This window comes from Tinamus guttatus, unplaced genomic scaffold (assembly GCF_059628265.1).
Source record: "Tinamus guttatus ecotype Peru unplaced genomic scaffold, ASM5962826v1 Tinamus_guttatus_pri_ptg000203l, whole genome shotgun sequence".
NCBI lineage: Eukaryota > Metazoa > Chordata > Aves > Tinamiformes > Tinamidae > Tinamus > Tinamus guttatus.
In genome coordinates this window covers 888,803-904,852 of record NW_028288737.1, presented here as the reverse complement: position 1 = coordinate 904,852, position 16,050 = coordinate 888,803, and the positions used below count along the sequence as shown (strand labels likewise).

General features: G+C 38.0%; 1 protein-coding gene across 1 annotated transcript in view; it reads right to left on the bottom strand.

Moving 5' to 3' along the window:
* The window catches only part of PIEZO2 (piezo type mechanosensitive ion channel component 2), a 280,266-nt gene that overhangs the window by 177,401 nt on the left and 86,815 nt on the right, over nucleotides 1–16,050 (bottom strand). The window contains exon 3 of the mRNA XM_088524117.1: nucleotides 1,644–1,769. Within this exon, the coding sequence (XP_088380243.1) occupies nucleotides 1,644–1,769 (126 nt within the window). The remainder of the gene's footprint in view (nucleotides 1–1,643; nucleotides 1,770–16,050) is intronic.

The following is a 16,050-nucleotide window of genomic DNA, read 5'->3' as shown; positions in this document are numbered from 1 at the left end:
ACCATGGTGCCATTAACAATAATAATTCACTGTACTGCCTGACCTAGAAACAGCCTTGTTCTCCCATCCTTCACCCTCAATGGCCTTATACCTCCTCTAACTTCTGCCTCCTGAGGATCCAGTATCCCAAATGCCAGAGCTCCTCTACCCTCTCCACAGGGTCACCAACTGCAGCCATGCACGTAAAGCAAATGGTGCCAGTTTTCTCTGGAAACATGTTCCAGAGCCAAAATTCAATGGTTGAATTTTTATACAGTTAAGTTGTTAAAAGGCCTTCTGTAACAATTGTGGCCAGCTGGTCTTTGCTCTCCTGAGCAACCTGTGCTCGGTTTGGGTATCCATGTGGGGCAAATATCATTCCTAAGAGGTAATTTAAACACTGGGGAGGAAAAGAGAGTTTAGCAGTGTGGACTTGGGTCATCTCATGTCAACTGGGCTCAGTTGCAGTTCTGGCTGCAGTTCTGTCTCCAGCAGCTAGGAGCTCTCTACTCATAGAAACAGTGTCAAACACTGATACAATAATCTGAATAAAATCAGGGTATTTTTTAGGCATAAAAATGCTAAAGAAGCAAATACAGGAACGCAATGCGTCCGGTTCATTAAATCAATTACATATATTTCTGATAAAAAAGAAAAAAATATATATTCTTAAAGCTTAAGATCTGACTTGAACAAAGCCAGACATTTGAGTTAAAACTAATATTTCATAAACACAATCATGCTTTTCACTTTAAGAAATAGTTTGAGTTAAGAATGAAATGGTAATATTCACTCCACATTTCCTTAGGATTTTGTTGCTTTAAGTCCAGTGCTTTTACTTCACATAAGGTTCCTTGTGTTTAATTGTAGTATGACTGTTTACTCAAGTGGCAGCAGCATACTCTGTGATAAATTAAGTGAACATTTTTCAAAGGTAACTTGACAGTTTTAAATGTTAAATGTAAGCCTGGTAAGACAAGTACAAATATTTTCTACCTGGAACTTATATAATGAAATCACTGGATAGATATTTTAATTAATTTTTGCACAATAAACAATGTTTGCGTATGAATTATTGAAAAACATTTCCTGAGGGAGGAAGATACGAAATGGCATGCAATATATTTTTACGGAGTATTTACATATAAATAAAATTGAGAATGCTTCTTCCTGTTCCACAAAGGCAAGAAAGAGACAAATACTCTTTAGAAACATAAATCCTGACATCAACGTTTGAAGTTAACTTAAAAGTACAACATCAACAGAGTTCCACCAGAGGCATAATGCTAGAGCAGGGGAGGGTTCATTCCTGTAACTCACTTTATTCTTCATACACTGACTTATGAATAAATAACACAAAAGACTAGCCAGAGAGTCTGAGGGAATTTTGAGAAAGCCTAAAATATGAACACGTATGGCAGTGCTAAACTCAAAAAGAATGGATATATGGTGGTAATAAAATAGCTAATAAAATCTCATTTCTTAGATCCACCTAGTCTTCATATCTTAATAACTGTATTTCTTAAGGAAACAAGTTGGTAAAAAGGCTGCAGAAAGGATAAGAGCATCATCCTATATGCCTGCTCACTAACCCTTTACCTTTTAAGCCACTGAAAAAATTGCACACTTAAAATGTTAATAAAAAATGAAAGGATTTTACTCACAGTTAAAACCAGGTTCAATTTGTTTTCCAGCTTCAAGACTGTTTATTGTAATTTGAAAGATGATGTGCAGCAGCAAAAATGACAGACTGGTGAAACACAGAGATTTTAATAATCGTCCTGTATGCCCTATAAAACAAAATAGCAAGAGAGATACAGTTAGTGTAATTCTAAACATTGCCTCCAGGTTTTCAGGTTAAAAACGGTGATGAGCAATATTTCTACCACTGGTCGTTTCCATGTTACTCATCATCGCCTCTTCAGGGGAAATGAGTATTTCTCTTTGATTCCAAAGGACATTGATGGTTATTACTGGTACTATATTTTCCTTCAACTTAATACCAAAAAAAAGTTTCCTGAGTCTCCCGATGGCAATTTTACATCAAGAATAACATCAGTATGCTTGTCACTATGTTACCTGATACAAAGACCAAGTAAGGCCAGTATTTCCAACCTTGAGAAAATGAAAATCTATTCAATTAATTACTGATTCCATAACATGTGAGAAGGCACAACAACACAAAACCGTGGTTCAACTCTGGAGCATAGACGTGCTTTCAAATGAATGCTTTGCTTTGTGCACACTGCCCTGTTTCTTGCCCTTTAGTAGTTTTTCAAAAATAATTTTCAGTACACACTGTAGGAAAGATTGTGCCAGATACATTTGGTCATAGATTCTTTAAGATTTACCGGACATCTATAGCCAAAAGCCAATAGAAAATGTTTGCAGGAGACTTTGAAAATGCCTTATAAATCCTTAGGAAAGACTCAGCTTCATCACAAGCAGCCAAATTTGCAAGCTATGAATAAATAAAGTGAACCATTAGTACTTCAGAAAATATTCATCTTTAAGACTAGGTTGTCTTGCTAATAAAAGACAGCATTAAATATCACCTTATTTGACCTGTTTACAACAGAAGTTCTATTTCTGAAATATTTCAAACCACCTGCTGCATGCATTTGAGGGTAATTTTTTTATATACACAAATTGAGAAAGAAAACTACCTGAATTCTTCCCCAAAGACTGCAAGCAAAGCCAACGCTAGAGAAGGCAGAGCCGGCAGAGCGTGCCTGGGACAAGTTCATCCTACGCACATCCTGTTTTCTTCATACCTTTCCTCTCTGTGTTGGTTATGAGCTAGTGCTAGAGTGAGGGTGATGGCCAAGCAACTGAGTGGCTCCAAAACCTCATGGGAGGGTGTCCCGGCAGTCTATCTGACAGGCCTCATGGGCTGAGAGAGAAGCACTGCCTCCGGGGCAGTCGGATATTCTGCATCAGGAACGGTCTCCTTGCTCACCCGTCGTGAAAGTCCTTTTGAATTTGGTAAGCAGGTTGTAGCCACTTGCACTTCGGGCAAAGACACAACAGCCCTGAAATATGGAGAACTAAAGCAGTACTGGAAATGTCTTAGGTTAGGGGGATTTTTGTGACCACCACAGTGCATGTGCCAAGCAGGATGCCACTTCGCAGTGTTGCCTTTAGTCATTCTTACACATGAAATCTTAAATGCTTCGGGAATTGATTATCACTTATTCATCTACCTAAGGTAACTGCAGTATGAGCTTAACTGGAACATTGAGACATGCTTGGATGCTTATATATCCAAGCTTTAGGTATTTTTAAACATGATAAAGTATATATAAAATACAAATTGCTTTCCTTTGTTTGATACCAGTAACTGGGAAGGGAGTGTGGTCGATTTGATAATTATATCAATCACATTGATTTTATGAGTTTTGGGTCAGGTCTACTTCAGAAGGAAAGAAAAACTCTGTGATAAAAAGAAAAAAAGAAAAAAAAATGACCTCTTCCTCTTCCCCAGATTGGCAAAATGATGGCTACAAGACTGGAGATCAGAGCAAACAATGCCTACCTAGGACTATATACCAACATAAATGTTATTCATGAGGCAATAAAATATGGTATCTATTCTGCACCTAGCCAGGAGACAACTTTCTGCTTTATACTCATTACAGTTTAATCATATCCTCATGTCCAGGTGGCAGTTTTTAAAACTCAGAATCATATAAATATGATCTAGAAAATTTAGAAAAAGAGAAAGCCTTTCTATCTCACTCCAACAGAGTCAAAATTTGTTACTTGAGCACTATCTTGACAATGCAAAATTCATTACCAAATGACTCTAATGAACTTGTTATTAGCATTATTACTCTCACTATTTTTATAACTTAATAAAAAGAGCGATTAAACTACTCAAACAACATGAAAAATGGAATGGTTGAGTCTGTGAATGAATTTCTGTGAACTAGAAAGGAAGTGACATTCACTAAGTGCAAGATTTGTACGACCTCCTCTCTAGACCTAACAGGTAAGGCCTTGCAGTGGACAGAAACTAGACAACATCAGCTGCCAGCCACTGAAAAACAAGGAATAGATTTTAAATACTTTTGGCTGTAAAGCCATTTTCTTTCTCCACTTATATAGAAGATGGTCCACTGCCTGACTTAGAACAAGGACTTCTAAGCACTATAAAAGCATAAGGAACAAAACAGCTAATATTTTCCACCAGTTGCCCCCCCCCCCCCAAGAAAAAGCAATACAATTAGCAAACCGTCTTCATTAAAAAAAAAACTACATTGGGTCCACCTTTTAGTATCCCAAATGTCATTTCTTTCCAAAATATACCTTGATTTTAAACTTTATATTTTAAAGCTTAAAAACAAATACACTTGAATTGTACATCGAACAAAGACTTCTTTAATGAAGTCTTAACTTTTGCAACTGTCTGTCTTTTAAGAACTGCAGAAAATGTTGAAACAATATCCATTTTGCACAAAACTAGGGAGAGTTTTAAAGGTCTCCTAACACTCATGTTGATATATAAAACCACAATGTGCTCCTAAATGCAGCAGAAGAAATAGGTCCATAGCCTGCAGCTGGAGGATGTTCAGCGCAGGTTACAGGATCCCTCAGGGGTGACTCTTCGTGGTCATTGGTGAGACAGAAACAGCCTCAAACCCCGCTGAGCTGCAGTTGTTTGCATGTCCTGTTCTCTGTGGCGCCATCAGAAACTAGACACCAGAAGTCTTTGGAGAAAAATAAGAAATACTATGCCCCTGATTTCAAAAGTTCTGGAGAAATGTCAACAAGTTGGGAGAAATGTTGAGTTCTAAAAAAATCAGTGAATTACTGGATGTGTAATTTATGCCAAGGAAGAAGTGACAGATTTGGATAAGGGATGAGTTTCAATTTATAGTGGGGTTTGGATAAGCCCATTTGACTGTATTTTAACTTACATTTTTCTTTCTAGTGGAAACTTAGTTCTAAATTACTCATAGGCAAAATTAACTGCATGTGTACAGGACCAAGATCGTGAGAAAAGAGACAGCTGAAATTAAACTCCTGAAATTATAAAAAGAACTTTTTAAGAATGAGTAAAAAAGATTTGTATCCTACTTTAGCTAATATTTATCTCAACTGGTTGGTGTATCTGTTCAAACACATCCTAACTGTTCGATTGCCCTGATGCCGTTGCAGGTGAAAATCCAGCTGACATGAGTATGAGCTGCCAGGCCCTCAGATAAAACACACATTTTCAGAAACTATCACAGAGAGAAACAAAACACGAGAGAGCAAATGTTCACACAGATCCAAGGAGACCTCTGATCACTTCCTTTTTGCCTTTCATGCATAGATGTGGGTGTCCCTCTCGCCAGCCCACCTTGATGTGGAGACTCGCTTGAAGAGAAAACGCCATCATGATTATTAAAGAAGAATCTTCTCAGGACCATGCGGTGAAGAAAATGCAATGAATCTACCAAACCAGCAGCAAAACATGTGGATTCGTAACTTCAGGGACAGGTGCTGCTGTTCCCAGCCCTGTGTGGAGCACTTCCACAGGCCCCAGCAGGTCGTCAGAGGGAGGGAGGAGGTCTGCCACAGCGCAGCGGCTATGCTCTCAGGATGGCTGTGCCATTTCTGAGGGGTTTCATCGGGGATAAAACCTGGGATGCATCCTGGCATGTCCAGGAAACACACTCTGGCAAGTTCTGAAGAAGGCTTTAGGGTAAAAGAGCCTTTTCCCCTGCAACCAGTGCTGCAGAAGATGTTCTGGATGCCAAGGCTTCATTTTCTCCTTGCTCTCCAGGCCAGCTGCAACAGTAAACTGGATTAAGGAGGGCCAAAACCTTTTCACACATGGTAGAGGAATCCATTTCTTATTTTTCAAAGGTAATCCAGCCAAGAGCTGGATTAGTGATGGCATGTCCCCCCAGCCACAGGCACGTAACCTCCACATAAGCAGCTGTTTGAACGTGCCCAGCTAGGACTGCTCCCTCCGGCAAACACGCACAGCTCCTGCCTTCTGCACCAAGCCCGCAGGCAAAGCGGGGGACCCACTGCTCCGAGCACGTCACACCACTTCCCACGCAAAATCATGTGGGGATTTTAAAATCTACTTTTTTTTTTTTTTTGGTGCATGTGGAACTTTTTAAGGGCTGCTTTCAGAAGAGAGAGCTGATGACAAATGGAAAAACTAATGGCCAAGTCACCACAACCTGCTTAAGGACCCCATATATTAGCTTTGACAATATCTGTCGAACAGCTTTAGGGTCTTCAGGAAAGACAACAATGTTAGAGAGGGAACATTCCCATTGCTTATGGGATGCATTTTCATTCTATGCAATTTCTTCTCTTCCTGTTCCATTGCATGGGATGCAAGAGAAGATGAGCCAAGCCTCATAGAGTGCAAGAGAGAGCCACTGATACTCTTAACAATACTTTTACAAAAATATTGTGATTTTTAATTAAGTATTCAGCATATATACACAGAAATAAGAAAGGTAATAAGAAAGTTCAAAGAATCAGTGCCTTTCTTCACACTGCAGTGACACCAGGAAAGAGAAAACAAAGGAGGGAAATGATGGATTTTTAAAACTAATTTAATGTAGCTTGCAATTCAGGCAGCATAATTCCTTCATCAATCATACAGATGCTGCATGGTGTCACTAAAGAATAAATATGAGTGCCTTTGGGAGTCTTATTTAAAATTTTTATTACTTTGCACTTGGACTTTTTTAAATATATAAATTATTATAGAACAATTTAGTACTGAATTTTCTAATTTTAGTTGTTTCTCACAATAAATAAGCCTGTCTGCTCAACACATGGGGTATCAATACTTATATAACCAACTTGAAGCCTTAAAGCACCGCACTTGAAAGTCAGTAGAAGTCCATCCCTTTTAGATACCTCTGCATTACCCGTCCACAGCTTAAACCAGTACTCTGCAGAGGGCCATTTGCCCTATTCCTCCCATTTGCAAGGTGTATTCCTGCCCAAGTACACATAACAGGCATCAGCTTGGGGCTATCAAGTGCTCTTCCCACCGGCACCATCAGTGGCGCATGGTGAAAGCTCTGTGCAGCTGCAGTTCCTTTAAGAACTATGCTAGATACTCTAGAGTGCCAATTCTATCTATTATTAAACATCCTTTCCTAGATATAAAATACCCATGGTACTTCTCTATGCACACTGCAGCTACACTTCAGGTAAAGTAAAATGGCACACAGCTCCGCAGAATATTGATGCATATTGCTGGCCATATCGAATTTTCATGAACCTTTAGGCATAAAGGGATGCTTGAACTGTGGGGATGCTTCCCTCACCCTGCCAGGTTATGAGGTATGCAGTATCTGATATAGTTTGAACAGAGATATTACAACTCTGTTAACACTACTGCAAGAAGCTTGGCCTCTTGAGCATTGCAGTACTAGAGAGCAATGCAACAAGGAAGAGAGGAAAGCAATAATTTGGAAGGCCTGTGCTAAGAACTAAGTATAATAAAGGCATGTCTTATAAACTGCATAGAGTGTGTTATGGTAAGCCATTAATCCACAAAGTAAAAACAATTACATACTGGCTCCTATTCACTAAGTCTTAAGCACACCTAAGTAGACGCAAGAGAAGAAAATGCTTCAATTGTCCTGAATCTGTCAAGAATATATTTCAATGGTTAAGAAAGTGCTACCATATTCTCCCCAAAATAAAAAGCCTTCCTTCCTCCTTTCTTGAAAGTGCTGCTGCCCTTCCACTGCACTGTAAGCAGAGTTATCAGAACATCTATATTTAGCTGAATAAAAGATGCATAAAATATTTTTTTCCAAAGAGTATCTTACATTTCAACATAATCCTCCACCCAAAGGATTTTGGCTTGCTAGAGTCTTAAATAGTGGTCAGACATCACAACTGCAAGAAAACAAAACCACTTCGTTCACTCGCCAGATTCCAGCAGTAAGGCAGAAACAGATCACAATTAATTAATGGAACAGTCCTTGCTGTCCTTGCTGTGCCTGCCCAGGTCCAAACCTTAAAAAAAATGTGCATACAAAAAAAAAAAGAAAAAAAAAACCACACGTTTGAGATTTTATGCCTTTATTTTTAGCTATGCTTAGAGATAGATGCTTAGGCAGCTGCAGTGAAATCCAGATCGCATGAGTGCAAGGACATTTCAGATTCAAAATTTCCAGCAAAAGTTTCCCACTGCCTGAAGGGCTCTGTTCCTGCTTTCCTAAACAGTCCCATTATTCCCTGGAAGCCAAATGTCACGACCTATAGATGTACCTAATGTGATGGAAAAAGCTACCAACAAATTTACAAAAAGAGACACAATTCTTCAACTTCAAGCATCCTTTTCTACTATAATGTAAACATTCACATTTCAGATGCCATTGCTTCTTAAATCATTATAACAACACAAGAATCTGTAAGTTTATCATAAAATATGTAGCTACCACCAAATCTTGCATTACTTTTTTAAGCAAATTGAGACACATTGTTCCAGACTGTGTGAATGCATGTGAAATGCAGATTCTCATTGACTCTTTTATGTATTTATATATATATATATATATATTCATTTTCTCTAACTATTTCTCTCTGATTTCGTTTTGTTTTGTTTTTAAATAGTACAGAGCTCTAGGAAAGAAAGGAAGAAAAAAGATAGATACAAGTATGCCAAACAGATCTGGGAATATGCTGTCAAAACCATAGCATGCAATTAATAAAAACGTATGGTTTAAAAATGAAAACAAAAAAAAAAGTGCTGCATAGGAAAATAAATGCTTACTTAGTCTAGCTTCTCTCAAGACTTCCTGTTTTTCCTAGAAGTTTTCGTGCCTAGAACACTACTGCAAATGAGCTGTATCCTCTACATCAATAGACAATACCATCGTTCAAGCTAGTTATAATCTCTGACTGGCAAAGTTACACAGGCAATTTACTCATTTTGTTAACAAAATATTTTGTCAGACACGATCCAGAACTTAACCATTCATTTTTTTTTCCGGATGATCCTCATATGCTTCCTAAGCAAACAAAAGCTACTTGATTTCTGCTTCTCGGCTTGACAAGTGATTGTACCAAGCCAAATATAGGAAATAAATATCATCTCAGATATTAGTGCATACAAATTCTGAACAATTTTAAGCCTCTTTCAGAAGAGTATTTGAGGCTTTTAATACAGAATTTCAATTACTTTCCTTGAGGAACTGAGTCCTCCATAACAGATAATATTTATTTTGAATTCAGTTTAACCTGGCTCTTATTATCTGTAAGAAGCAGTGCTTGAAACATATTTCCCCCCATGTATTTGTCATGGCCATTAAGAGCACGCAACTCCACTCGTTACTCAGTTCTTCCAACAATGAAGAATCCAAACCATTTCCAAGTAATGGGAGATGACAGAAATCATGAGCTACAGGTTTGTAACACATTTTCAAAAAATCCATGCTTATGAGGATGTAAATAACTCTCTCATTTTCTGCTAAATGCTTACCCACTGATGTCCTAGTGCTGGCTCCTACACTGTAAACAATTTTCATACTAGGGAGAGCAAGAATTAATGTTAGAAGACTATGTAAATGAAAATGAGGCAATGGCAAACCAAACCCTACACCCTGATGCTTTAAAAAGGTAGCAGGGGTGCATAAACTTACGTGCCAAACTTCCATTGGAAGTTGTGCGACAAATTTTAACCCTTGTCAAAACTTTTGACACTGGCAAAACTTTGGCAAGAAACTCTACATGCTGCCTCAGTTCAGGTAGGAAAAGTCTTCCGAACAGTTTAGAGTCCTTCTGAAGAGTCTGTATCAATTTATTTCTAGCATAAAAAAATGCTCTTTATAATCCAGTTAAAGATCCCTTGAGCTGAAATACATTAACATTTCAACTCTCCTCTAAAAATGCAATAATTTCAGTTAGATAGATCTGAAGTTCAGATAGAGCTGAAGTAGCCTAAACTAGCTTAGTTGCCATTTTATCAAAGGTGCTTAGGGAGGAAATGAGGCAAGATAGAAAAACAAATTATTTCAGGAAATAATTTGGTTCTAAAAGTTTCCTGGTGTTTGAAGAATGTACTGCGATTCTAGTATGTCACATATCCTTGAAGTTTCTTCTTTCTAAAAAGATATTATTAATTCCAACTGCCCTATTTTAAAGGGAAAGTGGAAGAGGACCAGATAGCTTCCCATAAAGAGCTGTAGTACTTCATCAAAATCAGGTGTTTTCCTACAGAAATTCTGAACTTCCCAAGTGAAGAACAAACTTTTGACAAACAGTCTTGCAGGAAATGATCTGTCATGAGATGGAGAACATGTCATGTTGGGATGTACCACCTCTGGTTGCATAGAGATGGTGAACTTTTGATTCATCTCCCAGTCCAGTTGCAGCAAGTTCAGAATAAAGATGCTTTTTTCTTTCTTTCTTTCTTTTTGTTTTCCAAGCTAATGCCAGCATTAATCTTATTTGCTATATTCCATCTGGCATTCTATGTGTGGAATTAAACTGATGCAGATCATAAATTTATATAAAATTTGGAGATCAAGAAACTCATCTATACTTGCACAAACACCTGATTTCTTCAGGTGACCTTTCTTCATTTCTCAATATTGTAAGCAGAAAGCGCTGAGGCTAAGGAAGAGTTGAGATCCTCAAGAGACCACCCATGGTTACTTGCAAATGACATGCAAAAGCCACTCATCCTGCAAACTTAGAAAGTGAGCAGCAACTAGATCTATGTTATCCCTATTACATTAAATTCACACATATACGATAGCTGTCTTCTTTTCCCTGGATGTAAAAAACACTGTTATAGTATTGTTTTTCAAGATCTAGGCAAAGCAGAAAGAGGATTTTTGCAGAAAAATTGTATTGCTTTCAATTCCAGAATGTTTAATATGCACTAAGTCTAGAAGTCAAGAGCATACATTTTCTACATAACATTTCTATTTGAAGTTATGTTTTTTTTTTGATAATAATTGCAGAGAGAAACAAAGTTGGTTAATTTTCACCCAATCATATGTGTTTTGCCTAATGGGAGAAAAGCCCACTAGGCCAGCAGTAAGTCAAGCCCACGCTAGTAAGATGTCTTTCAAATAAAGTCTATAGTTGAGGTAAAATGAACTCGGACCCCTTTCTTTCCTAGGATGTTTGTCCCATGGGCCAGGCACTTGGTGACAGCAGTTCAAAACACAAGCCAAAAGGACTCACATGAAGTATTGAAACTCTGAAAACTGCAATCCGCTATCTTCAAAGTCCTGCAGTTTGGTATCAAAAATACCAGAATTTGTAAATATCTAAGAACCTAAGAATGTCTATGTCTACACTGGACAGGCTAAAGATCCAGCTACACCAATACCCTATAGCCCATAAGCCATAAGCAGATGTCTAGGGAACTATAAAATGCTCTTTCCAAGCCTCCAGTGACCACCACCTCAGGGACTTCTTGATGCGGAGGTATTTAGCACATTGCGCCTCAGGGACTTTTTGAATCAGAAGGAGTTAGCACATTTATCCACCATGGATTGCTCCAGCCCTGAACCCTTGCATACTTTCAGCATACACAATGTTCTGCAGCAGCGAGGTCACCAGATCCCTGCTGGACCCCCTCCTCCTTGAGTACTTCTTCTGAAACTGGTATCACTTACTGCATGTGATGTTCCCTTATTCTCCTATTACAATTTAAAAAAGGGAAGAATTCCTGTTCTTCTCATATCACTGATTATTTTGTACCTCTTAATGATGCTCTTTTTTTCCAGCAACAGCCCTAACATACTTAGCTGTTCCTCACAAACTGTGGCATACTCGTTGGCTACTCTCCTCACCCATCTCTGAACACTTTTCCAGTTCTAATTACAACCTCTCTGAAGAGAGTGCACCACACTCACATGCTGAGTTCAAAACCCAGCCAAATCATGGATTTATACAGTAGTACAATGTTGTTCTGTTTCATTCTCTATTTTATTCCTTCACTTTTGATTTCCTTTTTTTTTTCTTTTTTTTTTAAGTACTTTCATGCAACTATAAATTAGAGGCCCCAGATTGCATTTTTGATTAGCAATTCCAGAGAAGAGACTACTAGTTTGTGTTGTTAGCTTTACTTCTCTTGCCCTACAAGGACACAAGTATGGTAAAAGGAAACCAGTGGATCCACTGACTGAAGGGATGTTTATTTTTGCCTCAGAGATGTAGCTGAAAAGACACAATGCACATTCTTTTAAACTTTTGACATTTATTTAGAAATTCAGCTGGTCTCCACTACAGTGTATAATCTTCCAAGGGTCACTTTTATCTGTTTGCTTCTGAATAAATCCCTTGTTTCAAAGGGTAAGACGCTTACTCTAAGATCCAGAACCTATCGTTAGAGGATTGCCTTGACTTATCAAGTTTGGGGCAAATCAAGTTATTTTATCAATACATCAAAGACTATCTGTAGGAAAGTATGTGCAATCTTCAAAGATAAATACTTCAGCTCCTTTCTGCAACTCTGTGGGTTTTTATCAAAAAGCTTCAGGACCAACTATTTGCCATTCATTAAGAAACACTATTCACCAAGCATTCGCTGCAAGACACTGGTTGAGCAACACTCATGTCCTGGGCATTTTGTCCTCTGGGGTAGATACGAAGGGATCAGTAGTTTGATTCTTTCACACACAGTAAAAAATATGGGGACCCTGCAGCCAAATGTAGTAAAAAACTGCATTAATCCTGAAGCCAGAATTTAGCATCTATGCTCCCTGCACACATGGAGGTCAATTGCTGCCTAAGCGCAGTTTCAGAATCCAAGAGGCCTTTGGGGTGGTATATGAGACACAGTTGAGATTCAGCTGTGATTTCGCACGTATCTGTCTTTCTGCTGAGCAGAGCCTGGAAGGAGTTGGAATCACCCCGTGAATAACAGGATGGCTGCTAGGACAACCATCTCCAACAGTTTTTGCTAAAAACAGCAAGGACTGGAATGACAGAGCGCACTATTTGCTCCTTTCCTGGCTTCTTTTTAGTAAAAGGTTGTTTCTTAAGCAGTTTTAAATTCCCCTCCCCTGTGACTGGAAATATATACCCACAGCAACAATACAGCAACATAGCAAGGAAGATGATGTATGAGAATATATGAACTACAATATTTCATATGTTAAGTTTCAGTGCTCTTCAAAATAAAGTAGTGCAGCAAAATCACTCTGTCTACATTGCCTGTATTTTTAAATGATTGACAGACCAAAACCCGAAAGGAATGCTGAGTTGCATAAAGGATGGAGGTTATGGAGGGTGTCAGGGGTGCAGATGTTCCCGTGCCCTGTTAATAATAATAAAATGGTCTCTCGGTTCCTTATGACAGTGTGAGCTACAAGTCTTGATCTGGAGGAAAAAAGTAAGTATCTTCACCGTTACCCAAAATTAAGTAGGAGGAACAGCAAAGTATAGCTTGAAAGACTATTTAGGTATTTTAAAACCCCACAAGTGTGTACAATAATCAAAGGGGCTTAGAACCTGCAAAATATCAGGAGTGCCAAAAAAACAGAGCGGGGCCTATAATCCTGCACTTATTGTTCCTTTTGTTGCCTGACGAGTCTTCAAAAATCACTGCAGGCTGGAAGAACCTGAGTTTAGGTGCACAGGGTATGTCTTCTCTCTCTGCAATATTTGGATGATAGGCAATCAAAGAGGAATTAACTTGTACCTGTCAAAAACGAAGATACGGGGGTTGAAGACAATAACAAAATTCTTGTTTCAGTATATGAGCTCTGAATTTCATCTAAATCATTGAGCACACTGAAATAGTGTGGTGTGTAAATCAGACTTAGCATTATCTCATTATCATGATGCTTGTTATGATTGTTACAGAAAAACATAATAAAAAATTCCCCTTTTTTTTTTTCCAGAGTGCATTTCTCATATGAAACTAAAAGATATTGAGATATGCCACATGGACTTGCATATTGAACCTTCTTTATTTTTGAATAACCTTAAAATGATTATTATAAAATAATGCACCAAGTTTGCTTTTGAAATTATTATAGAGAAGAACAATTCCACAAAATGTATATACACACATATATGTGCACATACACCACTATACAGCACAGGACTCTTTTTTTCAGATCACCAGTGTAGTTAATAGTCTCACTTATGCAACAGTATGTGAGGCAACAGAATGTAAAATCTATTTTGTCATCTAGATAACAACCTTATCAGATAACCCAGGTACTTCAACAGCTCCAGAAAATGTCATAGGTTTTGCTTTGTACAGCTGCATCTCTGCATCAAAACTAGAAGCAAATGTAGGATTACTCTATTTTTTAAATATCTTTAGCTATAAAATACAAAAAAAAATATATTTAATGTTACACTCCTACATCTAAAACATAATTACTTACATTGAAGTGTTAAAATAAAAAATAGCCTACTTCTTACAAATATACACTCCTGGTACAAAACACACTCTGTATTCAGTGCAGAGTCTATTTTCCAGTCAGATAAATTCAGACCTGTTCATACGCTGTAACATATTAAAAAAAAAAAAAAAGAGCGTGAGGTGAGATTAAACAAAGCACACAAAATAGGAAGTTTTATGTTATTTTTGATTGCTAACATTTAATAATTCAGGCTGAAACTCAAGTTGCTAAAAGAACTTTTACAACACTTGGCCGGAGGGATGAAATGCCACTGTTCAGCTCAAGAATCGCAAGACACAATCATTGGGATTAAATTTGGCAATGTTTAAAAGTAAGTTTTTTTTTTTTTCATTTTTTTCTACATAACAAAGTTAAGAATATTCACTTTAGCATCTATCAGAATTTCTCCATAGAAAAGGTGGATTTTGTTAAGTAACATATTCCTTCTCATAAAGGACATCCAAACTGATAGCAGTTCACTGGGAATTTTCTATATAAAGTTATGAAATCAAAGAAAGAGAATGGATGTTGGAGAAAGAACAGCAACAGTGGTAGCAGTAGCAAGCATCCTCTGCAGCATTCCTTAAAAGCACACTAAACTGGCGATTTTCACCCAAGAGCAGTACCTGCATGAGAGATGATGGCAAGATCTGCTCCAAAGACTTCGGTGTCTTTCTGGGGAGAACCTGCCCAAAAAGCTCATGGCTTTTTGCCACATATGAGTTATACCAAATTGCAAACTTGGCCTAACAGAAACATGACTGTGTTTAAAAAATATATAGGTCAACTTTTGATGTGCAATGCATCTGCGCACTTGGAGCCTCCGCTCAAATGCTGGGGGCAAGGGAGTCTGCCCAGGTGGTAGTCGAGTGGCTCTCTGGGCAGGCAATATACTTGCCTGTATTATTAAACCACGTTTCCTTGTGTACGTCAACTGTTTCTTAGTTACAGGGAATTGTACTCTTTCCAGAGAAGTGTAATGAATCTTCGGAAAAGGAATAAATTTTATTTATTTATTAACATGTGTAACAAAACTCCCAAAAGGAATAAGCATTTTTATTTACGGCCTTGTCTGGTCAGATGTGGACACATTTCTAGGCAGCCACCTCATGGTAGCTTCTGCTAGCCATCTTGTAATGAAATTATTGAGAGCATATCAGTAAGACACGATCCCACATATTTAAGTCATTACAGAGAATTTTGGCATGGATCAAAGTACATTAGTTATTTTAATTACAGGAGAGTCAATCTCCATTAGGTATGATTAATGTTTGGCCTAACTTTTCTCTGTTTTGAAACTAAAGAAAGCTCAAGATTAAGCATGTGTTTTTGAGTTTACTTCATTATTACAATTCCGCATCAGTCTTCCCACTACCATTATCTCCTGTTTAGGCAAAACCAAAAAGAAATACAGAATAAGATGATAATCAAGGGATTCAACATTTATTTTTTAGACCCAGGTAACACTTAATTACTAACACATGGAGAATAAGAGGCAGGGATGAAAACTTCCCTTTGCTTGCTCTGCAGATGACCTTTTAGCCATGCCGTGCTCCTGAGCTCTCTCCAGGGAACACAGACATGATTCCAGCTGGGTTGCAAGACATTACAGATGGGAAACACTTCTAGCAATCGTCCTCTACAAAAGCTGCTCCAAAGCACCACAAGCTCTACCTGGCCTTCCACAAACCTAAGCAGGAACTGAAAGGAAGAAGTGGGA